The 15806-nt window shown below is 44.0% G+C and overlaps 1 protein-coding gene across 1 annotated transcript in view; it reads left to right on the top strand.

The window, feature by feature from the left end:
- Positions 1-15806, top strand: part of ITGA11 (integrin subunit alpha 11) — a 167784-nt gene that overhangs the window by 73404 nt on the left and 78574 nt on the right. The window contains exons 5-11 of the mRNA XM_043493798.1: positions 358-472; positions 2382-2509; positions 6356-6504; positions 7752-7896; positions 9588-9753; positions 10568-10638; positions 14909-15053. Coding sequence (XP_043349733.1) covers positions 358-472; positions 2382-2509; positions 6356-6504; positions 7752-7896; positions 9588-9753; positions 10568-10638; positions 14909-15053 — 919 coding nt within the window. The remainder of the gene's footprint in view (positions 1-357; positions 473-2381; positions 2510-6355; positions 6505-7751; positions 7897-9587; positions 9754-10567; positions 10639-14908; positions 15054-15806) is intronic.

The following is a 15806-nucleotide window of genomic DNA, read 5'->3' as shown; positions in this document are numbered from 1 at the left end:
CTTTAGAAAGGAAAATACATGTCACTTCCTTACTTAGGACATTTGCTCCCTCTGTTTCTACTTTCTGCACCCCCTTCGGGATCTGTGCCACCCCTGGCAGTCTTCTCCACATGCGCACAATGTATTTAATGGTTAAAATCTTATCTTAATTTGCTCTGGAGAAACCCTGTAGTGTGCTTCTTCATGCAGGCTGAACTGGTGTTGGAGGTGTTTGGCCAGAAGAGTCCCCGAGTCCTACATGGGTGCAGATCTCTGATTCTTCGCTGTTGATTTTTATAGCCTGTAAAACAGAGGCTAAATAAGTGGCAGTTTTTCAACCTCTCACTGACATTTTATTTTTCCCAATTTTCTTTACAGGCTTGCAGCCCTCTCTGGTCCCATGAGTGCGGAAGCTCTTACTATACCACAGGAATGTGCTCCCGGGTGAACTCCAACTTCAGATTCTCAAAGACCATAGCTCCTGCCCTCCAGAGTATGAGACGCAATCTGTTATGTAGCCTCTAACTCAAACCCTGCTTTTGAAGTTAAATAGAATTTTTGTTCTTTAATCGCTTCAATGCCATTGAGAAAACAAAGTGAAGTCAGGATAAAAAAAGGAGGCAAGATAGCAAAGGAAATGATTTGAGATAGGCGACCCAAAGGGGATTACATGCACAGACATCTGGCCAACATTTTCCTTCTGAGTGACTCTTGAGGAAGACAAAGCACCTTATGCTTCGAAAACCAGAAATAAGTGTCCAGCATATTTGATCAGCACCCTTCAGTGCATTGGGAAGGGGAAAGAGGGAAAGAATTCAGGCATTGGCTGCACAAAACAAAGCTGATTTGCTGAACAGCTAAAAATGTTGGCCAGTATTTTCAAACCTGGGTACGTAAAGTTAGCCATATGGCTCCCATAGTTAGGCACTAAATAAGTGTCCTGATTTTCATGGGCACTCAGCATCCACAGCTGCTGTTGGGTTCAGTGGAGGTTCTGGGTTCTCTGCCCCTCTGAAAAATCGAGCCAATTATTTAGCTGCCAACATTTACATCCTCTTTTGGGATAATTTTGGCTTCCATCCTGTTGAACAGGCCACTGACGAGCTGGAGTTTCTTTGGGTGATGGAGGGAAGTGAATTCAGAGCCTATTAACATTTTAACGGTATTTTTCTTTAAATTTCCCTCTTATAATGTAATCTTGTAGGATGAATTTCTCCCATTGGTGCCCCATTTTTGTGCAAGTTGATGATGTCATTTCAGACGTTCTTATCAATCAGAGATGCTGCTATGATCACATTGGGAAGTGTAACTGATACCTTGGAAGAAACTAGATTACCAAGCTTAACTTTATATTAAAATAATAATTGAACAAGCATGAAATATAAGGTACTCCTTCCATTTGGAGCAGTTGACGTGAGACCACTCAAGCTCCCTTCCCCGTGGTTTATGAGTTCACTAGATAGAGATAGAGCTGAGTTCCCTTTTGATAGAATCATGTACCTTATGACTCATGGCATGCTCGGTGATAGCACAAGTCCATCCTTTGCTCCCCCAACAGTTCTCTAAAAACATGTCATTAATTCTTATAAAATACGAGGGCACAAAAGAAAGCTATAAGTATAACACCTGACAATGGCACACTTCAGAAAGGAAACTGACCAATCCACAGCTCATTTGATCAGTCCTTCCTAATATGTTGCTATTGGACAAAATCCTGAAGTCCTCACTTGATTTTTTTTTTGTCTTAATCTTTACTGTGGCAAAAGCTCCCCTTCTCTTTAGTTGGAGCAAATACTGATCTATACTATTTACTGAGCACTATCAGTGGGCTGAGTTCTGTGTAACCATAGAAGGCCTGGTCCCTGCCCCAGGAATTTACAATGCGAGGATCAAATTCTGCCACACTTCCTCTGGGTGCATCACCTCTTGCTGGTGCTGATTCTGCATGGTGCATAGGCATGTGCTTATCTCACACTGAAGTTAAGCATATGCTTAAGGGCCTCTTTTTGAGTTGCCCCCTTGAAATCAAAAGGATGACTCACAGAGTAAAGTACTACTCAACATGAGTAACGGTGGCAGAATTGGGCCCTGAACATTTGAAGTAATCTAATACACTGGATGGAGATCCAAATCTGAATCGGAGCCGGCAATCTGAGGTGTCTTATGTACAGTATTATTCTTAGAAAGTTCTCCAGCTCTCTCTTGCCAGAGCTAACCATGGGTGCAGGCTCTCTCGATCTCATTTAAGCGAATGTGACCTGAAGGTCTTTAGGTATGATTTAAATCAGATTTTTCACACAAATCACAAGAGCGAGTACCTGACTGCAGGGAATAAAGCCATAAATTTCCACTTCGCAGTTGTTGCCAAGGTCTTTCAATAATATGCTGCATATTATCCACAGGATGCCAAACGTACATGGACATAATCATTGTTCTGGATGGATCAAACAGCATATACCCCTGGGTTGAAGTGCAACATTTCCTGATAAACATCTTGAAAAAGTTTTACATTGGGCCTGGTCAGATACAGGTAAGCACATCCCTGGTCATTCTCTGCATTTATGTCTCTGTTCGTCCTTGCAATACAGATTTTCCTGGTCTATTTCCTAGGAGAAATGTCCCTTCGGTGCCAATATACTGCAGCTTGGCAAGGCGCTTGCCCAGAATAAACCTGCAGAGTATGGATTTGAAAGCTGAGCCAATGGAAATACTGCTCATGATAATGTTCTTAACTGAAACACAGAGTAAGGAGAAAAGGAGTACTTGTGGCACCTTAGAGACTAACAAATTTATTTGAGCATAAGCTTTCGTGAGCTACAGCTCAAAGTGAGCTGTAGCTCACGAAAGCTTATGCTCAAATAAATTTGTTAGTCTCTAAGGTGCCACAAGTACTCCTTTTCTTTTTGCGAATACAGACTAACACGGCTGCTACTCTGAAACAGAGTAAGGAACAATCCCCGCAATGAAATGAGAAGGAAGGAGGGTGGTTAAGTTATGTGAAACTTAATTAGCATCGCTCTGCGTTTATGCAGTTTGTAGCAGCAGTGGAGAGTACTCCATCATTTTCTTGCTGGGCTTTATTAGCTATCTCTACACAGCAAAGAAAAATCCATGGCTGGCCTGTGCCAGCCAACTCCGGTTTGCAGGGCTGTTACCCGCACAAAATTCTCTGTTACTCACACACTCAAGGGCACCCATCTTTACGCAGTTCCTAGGGCTCCAGGTGAAAAGCACCTAATTTTACCCTTCCATGAGCTCCGGGCAAACACCCTTTCCCTGTGGACTCAGGGCTTACTCTTTTGCGGGTTTATAGGGTCTTTTACCAGTGAAAGAACCTTACACAGTAATATCCTACATAACCTCTATTTATTAACAATCACCAGAAACAGACTGCACATGCTACACATACAGTGCTCACCACTCCCAATAAGATGGATGAACTTTTCTTGATTGCCAGTCAGGATCAGGTCCATCTGGGGGACTCCAGTTTCTGCATGGTGTCATTGGCAGAGTGTTGAGGTCTGGCAGCTCTGATCTTTGGGGCTGTGTCCTGGAGTTGGTTCCCAAAGAACTTCCTTTTGGACCCCAGTTTATATAGTGATATTTGAGTCCTTTTTAGCTATACCTTAACCAATCATTATACTAAAATTTTACTAACCAATCCTAACATAGGTTTCAGAGTAGCAGCCGTGTTAGTCTGTATTCGCAAAAAGAAAAGGAGTACTTGTGGCACCTTAGAGACTAACAAATTTATTAGAGCATAAGCTTTCGTGAGCTACAGCTCACTTCATCAGATGCATTTGGTGGAAAAAACAGAGGAGAGATTTATATACACACACAAAGAACATGAAACAATGGGTTTATCATACACACTGTAAGGAGAGTGATCACTTAAGATAAGCCATCACAAGCAGCAGGGGGGGGGAAAGGAGGAAAACCTTTCATGGTGACAAGCAAGGTAGGCTAATTCCAGCAGTTAACAAGAATATCAGAGGAACAGTGCGGGGTGGGGGGGGGAGAAATACCATGGGGAAATAGTTTTACTTTGTGTAATGACTCATCCATTCCCAGTCTCTATTCAAGCCTAAGTTAATTGTATCCAGTTTGCAAATTAATTCCAATTCAGCAGTCTCTCCTTGGAGTCTGTTTTTGAAGCTTTTTTGTTGAAGGATAGCCAGTCTCAGGTCTGTAATCGAGTGACCAGAGAGATTGAAGTGTTCTCCAACTGATTTTTGAATCCATTGTCTACAGCCAAGCTCTACGATATAACCACATTTGCTCCAACCCCTCAGACAGAGACAAACACCTACCAGATCTCTATCATGCATTCCTACAACTACAATACCCACCTGCTGAAGTGAAGAAACAGATTGACAGAGCCAGAAGAGTATCCAGAAGTCACCAACTACAGGACCGGCCCAACAAAGAAAATAACAGAACGCCAATAGCCATCACCTTCAGCCCCCAACTAAAACCTCTCCAACGCATCATCAAGGATCTACAACCTATCCTGAAGGACGACCCATCACTCTCACAGATCTTGGGAGACAGGCCAGTCCTTGCTTGCAGACAGCCCCCCAATCTGAAGCAAATACTCACCAGCAACCACACACCACACAACAGAAACACCAACCCAGGAACCTATCCTTGCAACAAAGCCCGTTGCCAACTCTGTCCACATATCTATTCAGGGGATACCATAATAGGGCCTAATCACATCAGCCACACTATCAGAGGCTCATTCACCTGCGCATCTACCAATGTGATATATGCCATCATGTGCCAGCAATGCCCCTCTGCCATGTACATTGGCCAAACTGGACAGTCTCTACGTAAAAGAATGAATGGACACAAATCAGACGTCAAGAATTATAACATTCAAAAACCAGTTGGAGAACACTTCAATCTCTCTGGTCACTCGATTACAGACCTAAGAGTGGCTATCCTTCAACAAAAAAGCTTCAAAAACAGACTCCAACGAGAGACTGCTGAATTGGAATTAATTTGCAAACTGGATACAATTAACTTAGGCTTGAATAGAGACTGGGAATGGATGAGTCATTACACAAAGTAAAACTATTTCCCCATGGTATTTCTCCCCCCCCCCCCCCCCGCCCCACTGTTCCTCTGATATTCTTGTTAACTGCTGGAATTAGCCTACCTTGCTTGTCACCATGAAAGGTTTTCCTCCTTTCCCCCCCTGCTGCTGGTGATGGCTTGTCTTAAGTGATCACTCTCCTTACAGTGTGTATGATAAACCCATTGTTTCATGTTCTCTGTGTGTGTATATAAATCTCTCCTCTGTTTTTTCCACCAAATGCATCCGATGAAGTGAGCTTATGCTCTAATAAATTTGTTAGTCTCTAAGGTGCCACAAGTAATCCTAACATAGTGTAACAAAGTTCTCTAACCAATCCTATCCTACCATCTTAATTCATTTACACCTAGCAAAATGAATTATGTAACAGACAGAAATGATAAAAGAACCAGACAGAGACCATACAGACAAACAATAGGGAAGTGGGGACCATAATGACAAAACAATAACTGATGATTTCAGAACCACAACTATTGATAATGATTGCTTGACAGACAGGATGCTATCAAACTAAGTTTTCTTTAACTATCTTAAGATCTGTTTCTTTATCTGGTGATAGTGGGGGCCATTAGGACGGGGTCTCCTTCTTAACAGCCCGCTATTATATTGTTTTAATGTAATTTAGATGGAATGTGAGGATGTGACTTCCTGCATCTCAGCCAATGGCTGCTGCTTGGCTGCTCTCTTAATCTGGCTGCAGACGAAGGCCTTAGGCTTTAGGCTTTACAGTATGGCTGCAGACAAAGGCCTTATCCTTACAGGGCAGTTTCATTGCTGTGTAGACTTCTGGGCTCAGTCCAAAGCCTCAGATCTGGGACCCTCCCATCTCACAGGGTCCTACAGCCTGGGCCCCAGTTCAAGCCTGAGCATCTACACAACAATGAAACAGCCCCACAGCCCAAGCCCCTTAAGGTGCCACAAGTACTCCTTTTTATTGAATTGTAAGGTTCTGTGATGCACGTTTTGTGTGCAGGTCACTAAATAAACCTATCGCATTATCATCACAGCAGTAGACATACCTGTTAGTCCAATTACATGTAGCACAGAAGCAATGTAAGTATGGAAAAACCTGGTGTCGTTGCAGATGGCCCCATTACTACACACCCGGACTCCTAATCTCCACATTTCTAGTAAATCATACAACAGTCAGTTATATATAGCGATGTACTATATACTAACTGAAATTATACTTGATCACGAGAACAGGCTCTTTGTTTCTCAGGTGACTGCTATGATGTGTGGTAATTGCATCCTTTATAATGCTCCTTTAATTCCTAGGTTGGAGTTGTTCAGTATGGAGAAGACGTTGTGCATGAATTTCATTTAAATGACTACAGGTCTGTAAAAGATGTGGTGGAAGCTGCTAGTCACATAGAGCAGAGAGGAGGTACAGAAACCAGGACAGCATACGGGATAGAATTTGCTCGGTAAATCACAAATACGGACTCCCATTTATTCTAATTACAAGTTTCTTTCTTTCTTTCTTTCTTTCTTTCTTTCTTTCTTTCTTTCTTTCTTTCTTTCTTTCCAGGTGTTGAAAAGTAAACAATAGTCCCTGAAGTAGGGGACATTTCCAGACAAAGCCATAATGATACTTTGTAACAGAATATATCCAGCTCTATTCTCCACTGCAGCTGAACCCAGGAGGAGGGAATCAAGGGTTGCTGTATGTCAGCGTGACATCCCCCGAATCCTGAAGCTGGCTGGGATCATTTCAGCCCCTGCCCAGTGGTCCCCAGGGGTGTCTTCCACAAGCCAAGCATTATCACCCTCGACATATCTCTATCCTGGGGCTGGGATAAGGGGGCATAGACCTGGCTATTGTGGCCCTACAGTAGACCAGGGAAATCCCCAACCTGTTGATTAAGCTGGTTTTCCGCATGCTTTGTGCTGAGCTGGACGAAAGGACTCAGGCCCATTTATTTCAGGGATATCTCTTTCTGAACCTAACCTGGGTTGCACTGTTCTGATCCAGAGTCAAAGCGGAAATGTGAACTAGCCCAGTGGCTGGAGGAGTTCTGATCTGAGAGTGCAACCCAAATGCGCCGCAGCAGAGCTCTATAAAGACCGGAACCAGCCTACAGTTCAGATCTTGTTTTTCCTTCTCCCTCTTTTGTTGCAGAATTGCAAGTGGTGCGAGATTAGTAGGAATATTGACCACTAGCCCACAGCCTGATCGCCCTTAATTTATAACTGAATTTGTGAGCACTTTTTAATACAAAGACTGAGCCAGATTCTGATCTGTTATATGACGTAAACCTGGAGCAAGTCCTCTGATTTAATGGACTTGCTCCACAGGAAGATTACAAGTGGGTCCACTATGAGGAAATATTGCTTATTAACACCACAAAGCTTTCCGAGAATCCCGTATTTTGTTGGATTTCCTTTTTAATTTAAGAACTCGCAGTCCATTAATATAACATTTTGTGGTTTGTGAGTCGACCCCGGAATAGATTCCTGTTGATCTGAATGGAATGAGAATCTTGGAATTTGTTCAGGTTAAACCGGATTTCAGACAAGAGAAGGGGTTTTTCATGCAAGTAGCACAGGCCAATGTGACGCATGTGAAACACACCCAGCATGGCAATGTATATTAAGGTATGTTCTGATCAGAAGAAACCTCTTGTAGCCAGCCTGCTGCTTTGCACAGCCCAATAGTTCCTTTTAATTTCAGCTCAGAAGCCTTTCAGAAAGGTGGGCGAAAGGGAGCGAAGAAAGTGATGATTGTAATAACTGATGGGGAATCCCATGACAGCCCGGACCTGGAGAAGGTGATTGAAAACAGTGAGAAGGACAATGTCACCAGATATGCTGTGGCGGTAAGTCACTCTCCTATTTAACAATGCATTGAAGCTCCTCCATAGTGACCCACTAAACTTGGCATCTGCCCCAGTTTCACCATCTGTGAAATGGGTACAGACAGGTAACAATACAGAGGCATTCTTCTTCTTTGCCTTGTCCCATCAGTCCGGGTTGGTTACTCTTCTTCTTCATCCCAGATGAGGGTGGAGACCAGAAGATCCCCCCTTAGGGTCAGGAACCAGGCACCTCTACTGCCCTGACAGAGAGGCAAGGGGCCAGAAATCAGGTGCACTAACAGCTTGGCTGCCCAGCCCTCCAGGCCCCCTATCCCAATGCGCTTCTCACTGTGACATTGCACTCCATATGTTTTATGGAAATATGCTAATGAGTGTGAATATAATGTAACTGGAATATGCTTCATGCAAAAGGTCTCTTGTAAGATATCATTACAAAGCTTATAATCTACTAAGTGTGTGCGACCTATTTGTATGAATGTATCATTCTTGTATCTGAAGCTAGAAATATGAAGTATTACTCTGAAGTCCTATTGCAACTATGCAAAGGGTGGCCCATTAATGGTAGCTTAGAATCTTGATAGCTCCCATTAATTAGGACAGTTGGATGTGAATGGCTCTTTTTACTCACAAACTTTCCTGGGTACATGCAGGCCAACCCTGAAAGAATGGAAAATGAGGTCTTACAGTGACGTGATCATGTCACCTGGTACTAAAATCCATCTTAAACCTGGTGCTTTTTCATTTAGAAGGAAGGGTGGGAACCCAGAGAGAGACAAACGATACCCACCTTGTGCCAAAGATATAAAAGGGGGTGGAACAGAACAAAGGGGGCTGCCAGTCATGAGAAATCCCCTAGTTACCACCTGAGCTGAAACTAACAAGAACTGTACCAGGGGAAAGGATTGGGCCCAGACTAAGAAGGAATCTAGTCTGTGAAAGAAGCTTATTGGAACATCTCTTGAGGGTGAGACTACCTTTTATTCAGTTTCTTAAATGTATTAGGCTTAGACTTGCGTGTTTTGTTTTATTTTGCTTGGTAACTTACTTTGTTCTGTCTGTTATGACTTGAAACCATTTAAATCCTACTTTTTATACTTAATAAAATCATTTTTGTTTATTAATTAACCCACAGTAAGTGATTAATACCTGGGGGAGCAAACAGCTGTGCATATCTCTCTATCAGTGTTATAGAGAGCGGAAAATTTATGAGTTTACCCTGTATAAGCTTTATACAGAGTAAAACGGATTTATTTGGGGTTTGGATCCTATTGGGAGCTGGGTGTCTGGGTGCTGGAGATAGGTAACTTGCTGAGCAGTTTTTGGTTAAAGTCTGCAGCTTTGGGTGCGTGGACCAGACCTGGGTCTGTGTTTGCAGCAGGCTGGCGTGTCTGGCTCAACAAGGCAGGGATCTGGAGTCCCAAGCTGACAGGGAAAATGGGCTCAGAGGTAGTTTCAGCACATCAGGTGACAGTCCCAAGGGTGTCTCTGGCACCAAACCCATCACACTCACTTCGTGATCTCAGCCTGTAATTGAATTGCAAGTACAAAATGCAGGGACCGATTTTATGGATGTCTATGGCACCTTTGTAGAGGGAGGCTTCCCTTTTGAAAACCTGGCCCTTGGCATCTTGGGAACGCTATGTCCATTATGTGGAAAAATTAGAAGACTTATTTTTGTATTTCACATCCAGGTTCTGGGGTATTATAATAGAAGAGGAATCAATCCATCAGCATTTTTGAAAGAAATAAAATTTATAGCAAGTGATCCAGATGACAAGCACTTCTTTAATGTCACAGATGAAGCAGCACTTAAGGATATTGTGGATGCCTTGGGAGAGAGGATATTTAGTTTGGAAGGTGAGTGATGTACATTTCCTGCATTCTAACAGGTTTATAGTGTTTCTAACGTCCGCATATTCCTACAGACCATCTTCAGTTTTAGGATAAACCTGCGTGTTGCCTTGTTAGCCAACCCAAACATTTGACCTTCTAACTAGAATGGAGTCTGCGGGGCATTTTCCTAACTTTAATAACATCATACTTTGTAAATTAAAACAACTACATTTGTCTAATTATGTGTTGAAAGACATTCCGTGCACGGAACATCGCGTGTACCTCCGACATAAGAGGAGCAGCAACAATTCCCAAACTAAGGTTGCCAAACATTTTCCATTATGAAAAAATCTTTGTAACCTTTATTCGAAGATCTTTAATGCTTCCAGCAGGCTTTTGAAATTTGGCGGGGGGTAGTCTGGCAGTCAGTTTGGTGCCTTTTATTGACCCCATGAAAATCCATTCAGATTTGGCCATGTTATAAGCAGTCAAAAGTCACGATATTCTGGGTGTGTATAGTATATATTGGAATGTAAGGTGCAATCATCTAAACCTGTATTCCGTTGTAACTGTATGGACACCTGTGAGAAAATGAGGCACTTTTACAGAGGCAGAACTTGCCATATTTATTCACTGGGCTAGATCCTTAGCTGGTGTGAATTGGTGTAATTCTCTCAACTTCCGTGAGGTTACACCAATTTACACCAGCTGAGGAATTGGCCTTTCCTGTTCTGAAGTGACATGAGGAGGTAGTAGTTCATTGTGCCTAATTCCATTCAGTAACTGGCCATCTCCCCTAGGACAGGACTTTAATTGAAATGCCTCTTTTTTATTCTAGGTACCAACAAAAATGAAATCTCCTTTGGACTTGAAATGTCTCAGACTGGATTTTCATCACACATTGTGGAAGTAAGAGAATAGATTTGTTTTTCTCTCCCATTCAAGTATTTTTTTGCAGGTAACTGTCCTTTGGAAAGCAGACGTGGTGGCTTTTGGTTTTATGGTGTGTGAATCCATGTTGCAAATACATGGCCCAGAAGGCTCTGATGTGCATTAGGGTTTGGAGATAGCTCAAGGTCTTGATCCCTGAGGAGGAGTCTATTTTTCCTGTTGTACATTGATACTAACTCCCAGAGTAAGTGCCCCGAATTTTTCCGGTGTGTTTCCATTTCACTCTTGATGGAAAGAGATGCCGTTCAAGAATGCATCCGATGAAGTGAGCTGTAGCTCACGAAAGCTTATGCTGTAATAAATTTGTTAGTCTCTAAGGTGCCACAAGTACTGCTTTTCTTTTTGCGAATACAGACTAACACGGCTGCTACTCTGAAACCGTTCAAGAACTGACACACTGATTTTTAGGAATGTGTTGGGTGAACATTGAAATGAAAATCATTTCTCTCTGGAGCTGATGAGCCAAATTCTACCCTGGCACAACTCCAGCAAGCCGAAGGGAGCAGTGAGTGCCAGGTTCCTTGATAGCTGGAATCAGCGCTGTGAACCGATCTGACTCTTTCCTGGAACATGGGTGGAAGTCCCGACTTTCCAAACTGTTTAGCTGATGTTTATAAACACATTAAAACATCTTTATTGCTCTCTTCTCAAAATGGGAGGGCAAATGAATTAGTTGCCTCACTATATATATATATTAGTTATTAGCTTTAGCTGGAGATGGGCAAGCAAATATTTTATAGAAGCTAGTGCTGACAGTTGAAATAGACAAGGCAAAGGGTTGGGGGGGTAGGGGGAGAAACTGCTGTTATCCTCACAACGGAAGCATAAGAGATTTGTCCCAGGGCACAGGGGCAATCTATGGCAGAGCCCAGAATTTTAACCCAGACCTCCTGCATCCATTCCTTTCCAAGGGGACGTTAAACAAGTGGGGAGAGATGGGACTGAATCAGCATGACTGGAGGAAGAGAGAAGAGGGTGGGCTGGCTGGCTGAGCAGTCACTGCAATGGCTAGCTCACATGGCAGCATTACTGGTGTCCCCTGCACTTTCACATCCAACTAGTGCAGTGCTCTTCACCCTGTGAGAGCCGCTGGCATTCCTGTCTCTCCCCAGCTGGGACCTGCACCTCAACGGGGTACTGCTGCCTAATCAGAGGGACCCTCACTCTACAAGGGATGCAGGTTGGGGGGTGGCTTCCCACTGCCCACCTGTGTCACGCCAGCTACAGTCTGACCCTCTGGCCATTGATCCTTCTCTGGATGGGTCCAGCCCTTTTCATGCGACAGGAAGCAGAGGAAGAGGCTCTTTGACACAAGAGAGTAAAGGTCATGCGTTATGCTCAAGCTGCATCCAAGACTCCGTCTGCAGTCAGAGGCTGATCCAAATCCCAAGGAAGTCAATGGAGCCTTTCCTTTAAGTTCCTATAAGTTCAGTGGAATTTGGATCAGCCTAAAATGAGGGTGGTTCTGGCTTTAAAAACCCAGCACAGCTTGAAATATTTACAGCCATCCAAATGCACAGGCAGGGTTGAGCAGTTAAGCCAGGCAGTATATTATGTGGGCCACTCGTTGTATATAAACTTGGCGATGGAAACACGACTGCAGACACGATCTCAGATGTTACCCAGAAAATGACTTTCTCCTGCTCTGTTTCCTCTCTTTGTTTTCCATCCTGCCTTTCTCTGCACCTGCTAACAGCTGCTGTCCAGCACCCGTTGTACTGCCAGGAGGGTAGCTGAGGACCTGCCTCTGTAGCCAGTGCTACTTCTCTGCCAGAAGAATCAACAGCTTTTAACCAGTCTTCAGCCTTGCTTTGTTGTTCGCTTGAGGACAGACTTTTTCAGTAGTCTTGCCAGAGCTGAAAAGATTGCAGGAGTTGGCACGTCTGAGAATATTTCAGTCGCTAACTTGGCACTTGGATTTAATGCACGTGGCTTAACTGCTTTTAAATGCTAGATGTTTTTCTAAACACATCTAGTACACTACTGAAATGCAATGTGACAAGGTGCAAAAGACAATGCTGCTAGGATCAGTTGGACTCTTGGAAATGAAAAGGTCATTGAAAAGACAGGGCTTGATTGGAAATATCATTACAGTAGTTTTAAAAATATACCTATCTGTGAATGTTTTGGAGACTTGCTTCCTTGAAGCTTTACTTGCTAAGTTCATCAGTCTTTCTGAAAATGACAAGTGTGATTTGTGGGAATAACTTTTTCTTCATTTTCCTATAACCTATAGCAAGTCATCAAACCAAATAAATACACTGCCTAGAAATTAAAATTTCAGGAAAACTTCATCAACAACAACAACAACAACAACAAAAAAGCTGATAAATTTCCTGTCGGGGAAAATAACTAATTAGAGTCTTCTTTTTACTCTAATTAATTTCAAACATCTGGCTTTCACCAGGATTTGCCCATATGTCCCATGAGGGGAATAATCATTTCTACATGGTAAGAAATATTTTAAACAGAGAGAGGGGCCCAAAAATTAACCTTGAATTCACCCCACCTGTTCCTTCTGAACCAGCTAATCTAAGGCGATTTCCAGTGCTTGGGGTCAAAGTCTCAGGAGATCAGATGGGGAGATTTCAGGGCCATCAAACCAAAATTGTAGTCCTAGCTTAACACAAAACCTAGACTCAAACTCTGACCTGACCCTCTTTCACATCCAAACACTGCACCCTGGGCCCAACGTCAACAGTTATGGATGGAGCCAATTCGAAATCAGATATGGAACTGAAGTAGTGATGGCTCACATGTAAATCATTGATTTCACTGGGTGTGGGATTAGGGCACAAGGGTGGGACTGGGGCATTGGTGCGGTTTAGTGGCCCAGTCCCATTGTCTTTCAAAGGCAAAGGGATGTGCTGCTAAGTCATTGAGACTCTCTTGAAAATTCCACCTTAAATCTCTACAAGGACATGGCCTGGGTTTTACTTAGCCTGTGTATCACCCCACTCCCCACTTCCCTTGTTATGGGAACCTGGAAGAGTTTCCATGCTGCGTGCACAAGTCAGTGCGATCTACTCCTCGCTGTTTGCAGTGAGTGCAGTGATGTTATTTGAGGAAAGTTTGAATCCCAGTTTGCCATCTGCTGTGAAATGAAAGGCAACTGAGATTGCACTGAAGGGCTGCTTTATTTCATTATTTTTAGCACTGGATCAGGATGCTCTTAGTCAGACTTTGGCTTTAGCCGTACTTATGATTAAACTTCTGCAGGACTGAGGACAGGCTGGCTGCTGCAGCATGTTATTAAATGACTGAGCATGGAGGGCCGCTACCAGCACTCCCAGAGCTGATTGTTCGGGTTCGGTCAATAATGGGTCAAATCCCTGGGTCCAGCTCAGGACCCAAAGGGGATAAGAAAAGTTGCTTTAAGTCACCTTTGTAGTTCCCCAATCCTGGAAGCTGGCTGGGGGCCAGTTTGAGGCCCGATGTAACTTAGAGCAGCCCCTGACACAACCTCAACATGCCCTCGAGGGATGCTGAGCATTGACACAAGAGCAGGTTTCTGACTGCGGGAGCAGCACAAAGCAGATCGGACCCATCGGGCTTCCTTACTCTCTGCAGTCTCTGCAATGGGATGAGGACACTTGATGAGACAGGTTTAACAAAGGTGGCAGGCTTTGATCCTGCAAGTCCTTGGGCCAGGTACAGCAGGGTGCTGCACTCCGGCATGCGGGGGGCAGAGACACGCAGGCACTAGCGGTGTTAAGCACTGGGTGTCCTTCTCCCTGAGCAGGCATGAAGCTGAAGCTCCTGGTGCCACCACTGCCTTATTCTCAGGTGCACTGGATAGAAGAGGGGGTGGGTCTAAGTGGAGATGGGTGGATCTGAGTAGACTTGGCCCTGAGTGCAGCAAGTAGGGCAAGCAGTGACACTCCCTTCTGTGGCCAGTTGCTGCTATCAAGAAGGCCACCTCGCAAATGCTCTCATTGATTCAGGGTAGGATTCCCTTGTGCTTCCAGACAGGATCCTCACCTAGCGCTTGGGTGCACCGGTGCCAGGCAGGGTCAGGCTTTAAATGCATCGTCAAAGCAAGCCCAAGTTCGGCCTCTTTTTGGCACTGCTTCACTGTTGCTGTGTGATTTCGTATCTCAGCTGGTTTCCGTCTGTCGTTTGCTCAGTTTGACTTGATTCACGAGGTGGTTGGTGTTTGCACTGAAACCACCTTCAGCACCCACGGTTCCAGATGACAAGGGCTCTAAAGCTTTTGTGTTCCCCACAGGATGGGATTTTGCTGGGGGCCGTAGGAGCATATGACTGGAATGGAGCGGTGCTCAAAGAAACCAGCAGTGGAAAAGTCATTCCTCATAGGGAATCGTATCTCCAGGAATTCCCGGAGGAGCTGAAGAACCATGGAGCATACCTAGGTAAGGAGACTACACAGAGCGGGTCGGTTTCCCAAACTAAATTCATGATTTTTGCCATTTTTAGACCATTTCTGTCAGGCCAGGTGGAAAGTGAAGACTCTTTCACAGCAGACCCACTTTGCCAGTGCTCACAGAAATACCCGTCCAAGCAAAAATAAATTGTTATGTACCCAGCTGTGCTGCAGGCAGGACTGTGCGTGTTTGCGAGAGATACTACCCCTAGCTCACCCATAAAGCCAACTGACTATCGAACTAGTGGAGGATCCAGAGGAAAGCCAAAGCCTACAGGAATATACAGTATTATAGAAGCAATATAAATGCAGGAGTTCTGATCATCTGGGTCACCTACGGTTCTTAATGGGGTGATGATATGTCAAGGGGAAAGAGGAAATATCTGCTGTGCTGATCAGCTTTATAAGCAGCTATTGAAGTCCATGAGTAATAATATACGCCTGGTTTTCAAAATGATGTCTACTGACGTGAATCATGAGCGACACACTGCATGAAAACGGTCTTCTTGGCCTGGAAGGAAGTAGAATCAGAGATTACACAGTAAGAGATCAAAGATGCCAAAGCTCTTCCCTGTGATATCAGGCAGCATAACAGCCCCCAGGCACAACATTCTCCTCCAGAAAATGGGAGAACGTAACAAAGAGGCCAATTGTTACAAACTGAGTATCAGGTTGGTCTGGCTGTTGCTGCGTTCACCATACCTGGACCAGAGACAGGCTTTCAAATAGCACAAGGCCAGCT

This window comes from Dermochelys coriacea, chromosome 10 (genome assembly GCF_009764565.3).
Source record: "Dermochelys coriacea isolate rDerCor1 chromosome 10, rDerCor1.pri.v4, whole genome shotgun sequence".
Lineage (NCBI taxonomy): Eukaryota > Metazoa > Chordata > Testudines > Dermochelyidae > Dermochelys > Dermochelys coriacea.
Note: the sequence above shows the minus strand (reverse complement) of the source record. Positions and strands in the feature narration are given on the sequence as shown.